General features: G+C 37.5%; 1 protein-coding gene across 1 annotated transcript; it reads right to left on the reverse strand.

The window, feature by feature from the left end:
• Nucleotides 1-267: 267 nt before the first annotated feature.
• Nucleotides 268-3,764, reverse strand: LOC143373960 (uncharacterized). Its single transcript, XM_076821726.1, has 6 exons — nucleotides 3,611-3,764; nucleotides 3,394-3,540; nucleotides 1,604-1,780; nucleotides 1,229-1,506; nucleotides 522-548; nucleotides 268-427 (listed from the first exon to the last, which is right to left on the reverse strand). The coding sequence occupies exons 1-3, from the start codon at nucleotides 3,696-3,698 to the stop codon at nucleotides 1,677-1,679; spliced, it is 339 nt and encodes a 112-aa protein (XP_076677841.1). The 5' UTR covers nucleotides 3,699-3,764; the 3' UTR covers nucleotides 268-427; nucleotides 522-548; nucleotides 1,229-1,506; nucleotides 1,604-1,676.
• Between the last annotated feature and the right edge of the window lie 369 nt (nucleotides 3,765-4,133).

The raw sequence follows: 4,133 nt of genomic DNA on the forward strand, positions 1-4,133 counted from the left end.
GTAATATAATAAAGGGTGCAATTTGACAAGTTCGCCTAGGGCGCAAAAGAGACTTGAGCCGAGCCTGCGTTATGCTCGCACAGAAGCGGTTTTCGTGTCGACGCTAACTGCTCGCGACCATTGCGCACGCCCGTCGCGCACGCAAAGGACGGAGTGCCAGGCATCAGAAGGAGGGAGCGAGAAACGTTGGCACGGAATTAGGGCTCTGATCACGATATGGGCTCAACGCCGGTCCCGACCAGCGAGCCACTAACGAGAAAATACTGTATTCATAAAGTTTCAGAATTTTGGGATTCGGGATCCCTGTTTACGGGACATTCTTAAAATTTTTTGGATCCTTTTCTGTCTCCAGCTCTTCTTAACCAGCCTTGTATAGACAGCTCCGTCTGCTTATTGTTCGCCGCCAACTTCCCCTCTTTTGCTGCACCTTAAAGAAGAATTTCGAGGGAACATTACATTGAATTTTACTGTAATCAATATTAGGAACAGTAAAATAAGGGCGATAGTTATATATTACAAACCCTGCTATGTTCAAACTATTCTTTGACCTAAAATTAAAAAATTATTTAACATTAACAAGTTAAGAAAAATTATGTTTCGAAGAATTACCGTCAACAATTTTTTTTTAAAAAATCGAAATTACATCTCTGGTGGGCGGGTAATCGAGTAGGGTAGACCGGGGGCGGTAGTAACAGGGGGGCCAATGTAACACGCTAAATATCTCAAAACATATAATAGATATTAACACCAATTTTGGATATATGACGAAAAATGACATTCGGAATATGTACATCCATATCCTAGCAGTATAGATATACACAATAGACATGGATTGCGAACAAAATAACTTTTCGATACGCTACAGTAACTTTTTACAAGCTTTTATTCAGCTTCACTTGTGAGTTTGTTCGGTAGTTAGTTTGTGAGTGGCTTGAGGTGAAATATTATTCTCTTCATCGTATTTCTCGAAATAGGTCAACTTATACTGTTTTTCCCAGGAGTATACTGTATTTTGTATACTATTACGATCTCCGGTAAAACGAATATGGGGAAAAAATGATATTGACTGATACTATTGGAACCATAAGCAAAGGATAGTAATGTAGAAAATGTTAGCGTACTTATCCCGTTTTGACCAAAATTCGACTTATATCCGTTTGCCTGTCCACCAAAAACATACTTTCTAAATACAGAATACAGATATTAAAAATGACGGTATTGTACTTACTGCGTCTTTAAATTGACACTCGTTGGTTAAAATGTTGTTGAATTTATTTAAATCATCCATTGTGCCTAACGGGAAGTGCAAATTGTATTTTGTAAATAATGAGGTGTGAACAACACGCTCCTCTGCCGCTCGGCCGGTCATCATATCTCTTCTTATATTTTTGACTTCCTGCAGCGTGTCTGCCACAAGCGCCCGAAGGAGAAACATTTGGGTCGTAAAACCATCAATTTGTTTTTGCATCCCTATGCAGCCACTGCATGTATTCACTGCTACATTTTCTGCAAATTATTCATTATATCTCATATTTTTTCACTGCAACTGTTGAAGTTAAAAAATATTTCCATGTGCAATATCTTTAGAAAAAAATTAAATTACCGATAGGGGTACTGTGGAATGAGGAATTGTTTGTTGGATGAATTTCTTCCAAGTGTTCTTCGATTTCTTCATCTCAATATTCCTCCTGACAGTCTAGGTCCTCCTTTTGATCATTTAGTTGCTTTTCAAAATATTCTTCGACGACCAAGGAGGACTGAATATTCTCTGCTGATTTGTCTGAAAATAATATTTACTTGAAAGGACTACTTCGTACAAGAAAAAGAATTAAGCGGTTTCAGATATTATAACCCCCCCCATAAACATGATTCATGTATGAAAGAAGCTAATTCCCTTTAATTCACGAAAAGTTCTCACGCAAAGATTGTGAAATCATCTTTGCTAATTCCAATTGTACCTTTAACCCTTTAATTCACGAAAAAAGTTCTCACGCAAAGATTGTGAAATCATCTTTGCTAATTCCAATTGTACTTTTAATTAACGAAAAACATTAAAAACATTCTCAGGCAAAGATTGTGAAATCAACTTTGCTAATTCCAATTGTATTCTCGTTCTCCGTTCGAACACTGTCACTTTTTATACTTGACATTCCTTTATTGGCCACAAATCAATTCAGTGCTCAGATTTTCAGCATTGGTTTTTAAGGAATTAGCGGGCGTTGTATAAGAAAAAACTATGAAGTCGACTTAAAACAAAATGTTTGATATCACTAGTGCAGGCTAGCGAATCTGCTATTAATCTATTACCGACTTTGATTCGTTTAAATTAGTCTCTACCAAGTTTTTATTATTTTCCATCGTAAAAGGATTTTCATATGACATTTTTAACAGAAGATGTCCCTCTTATAAAAGTTTTTGTGTCAACTACAGGCCTCGCCCGCTAATTCCTTAAAACCGAAGCTGAAAATCTGAGCACTGAATTGATTTGTGGCCAATAAAGGAATGTCAAGTATAAAAAGTGACAGATGAATCAGTGTTCGAACAGAGAACGAGAATACAATTGGAATTAGCAAAGATGATTTCACAATCTTTGCGTGAGAACTTTTTTCGTGAATTAAAGGGTTAAAGGTACAATTGGAATTAGCAAAGCTGATTTCACAATCTTTGCGTGAGAACTTTTCGTGAATTAAAGGGAATTAGCTTCTTTCATACATGAATCATGTTTATGGGGGGGATTTCATCACTTTTTTCATATTAATTAAAATAATAATGAAGCACACTTACATGTAAGAAAATAATGAAGATTTTTCGAATGCCAGGACATGTGTCTCTGTCGATACGAAAAAAAATAGAGCTCCAGTCACCCGCTTCGTTTTGTGTTTCGAGCCCTCTACGTACCAAACAAACCGATCACGTCCCGCCGCTATCGCGCGAGATCTTCTTTACCATCGTGACGTTTCAAAAATGTTATGATTGAATGACAGCCAAGTGACATTTATAAATTATGCTTTCGAGGCGACACCTACTGGCGTCAAGTGGAGGAGGAAAACGTGACGTCATACCTCGTAATCCTAAAAGTATCATTTTTATAACTATTAATTCAGAATAAATCTTATATCTTTTAGACAAATAGCTTGATACATTAAGTAAAACGACATATAGGTTCCAAAAAAAAAATGATTTGCTTAATCATGTAAAAACACCGAGACTATGTCATAAAATAAGATAATAAGGCTAAAATAGCTCCGACGACCTGTCAATTTCGCTATCTTTCGTCTATAGAGACATGGTCGCTCAGTGGGCCTATGGGTAGAGGGGAAGGGGGAATTAGCTTCCAGACGCGACCGCGTCTTTTGATTTTGTACAGCATATTTCCCCTTTGTATTAACACACCTGAACGTTGAACTTCGTTGTCGGAGTCTTCGCTGCTCCAGAATGCTTTCGGAATAATGCGCCTACGCATGCTCGGTGGCTCATCGGACTTTAGGTCGCTTGTGTCCTCAGCCAGCTCCGTTTTCTCCCTCGCTTTGAGGTAAGTATCTGGAAGTACATATTAGTAATTACTTGATATAATAATTCGAAAATAATTAGTATAATAATTTGAACTTACCAAAAGTGACTCGTGTAAGCAATTTCACTGGATGCTTTGGCCAACTCGTTGATGCTGGCTCGCACTTTTTGATTACAGCGGTGACCATTTTTGCCGCAATCGGTGGCCAAGATGATGAATCGCCGTCAAGTCAAGATGACGGCACAGCTTCTGGCCACTCTTCTTGAATATCCTTCCGTTTTCGTTCCAACCTTGACGATGATATTAAAGAATCCGATGAATGTAACATAATACAGAAGAGATCTTGATTAATTCTCTGTCTTGATACTTTGCAAGTGTTTCTAAGTCTTAGCCCTCGATATTCTTTGTAAAATCACACCTTATCAATTACCAAAGCTGTATACTTTTTTTTAAACTTCTAGATTATGTGTAAACGGTTAGAGACGGATATCTTTCTGTGTACACTGGTCAGGGACACATGGTTAAATAATACTACAGTACCATTCCAACTGTGAAACGTTGTGATTCTTTTGTTTCAAACAATGTAAGTAACTCGAAGACATTACAGGTGATTGCTTGCAGT

The sequence above is a fragment of the Andrena cerasifolii genome, chromosome 10 (genome assembly GCF_050908995.1).
Source record: "Andrena cerasifolii isolate SP2316 chromosome 10, iyAndCera1_principal, whole genome shotgun sequence".
Taxonomy (NCBI): Eukaryota; Metazoa; Arthropoda; class Insecta; order Hymenoptera; family Andrenidae; genus Andrena; species Andrena cerasifolii.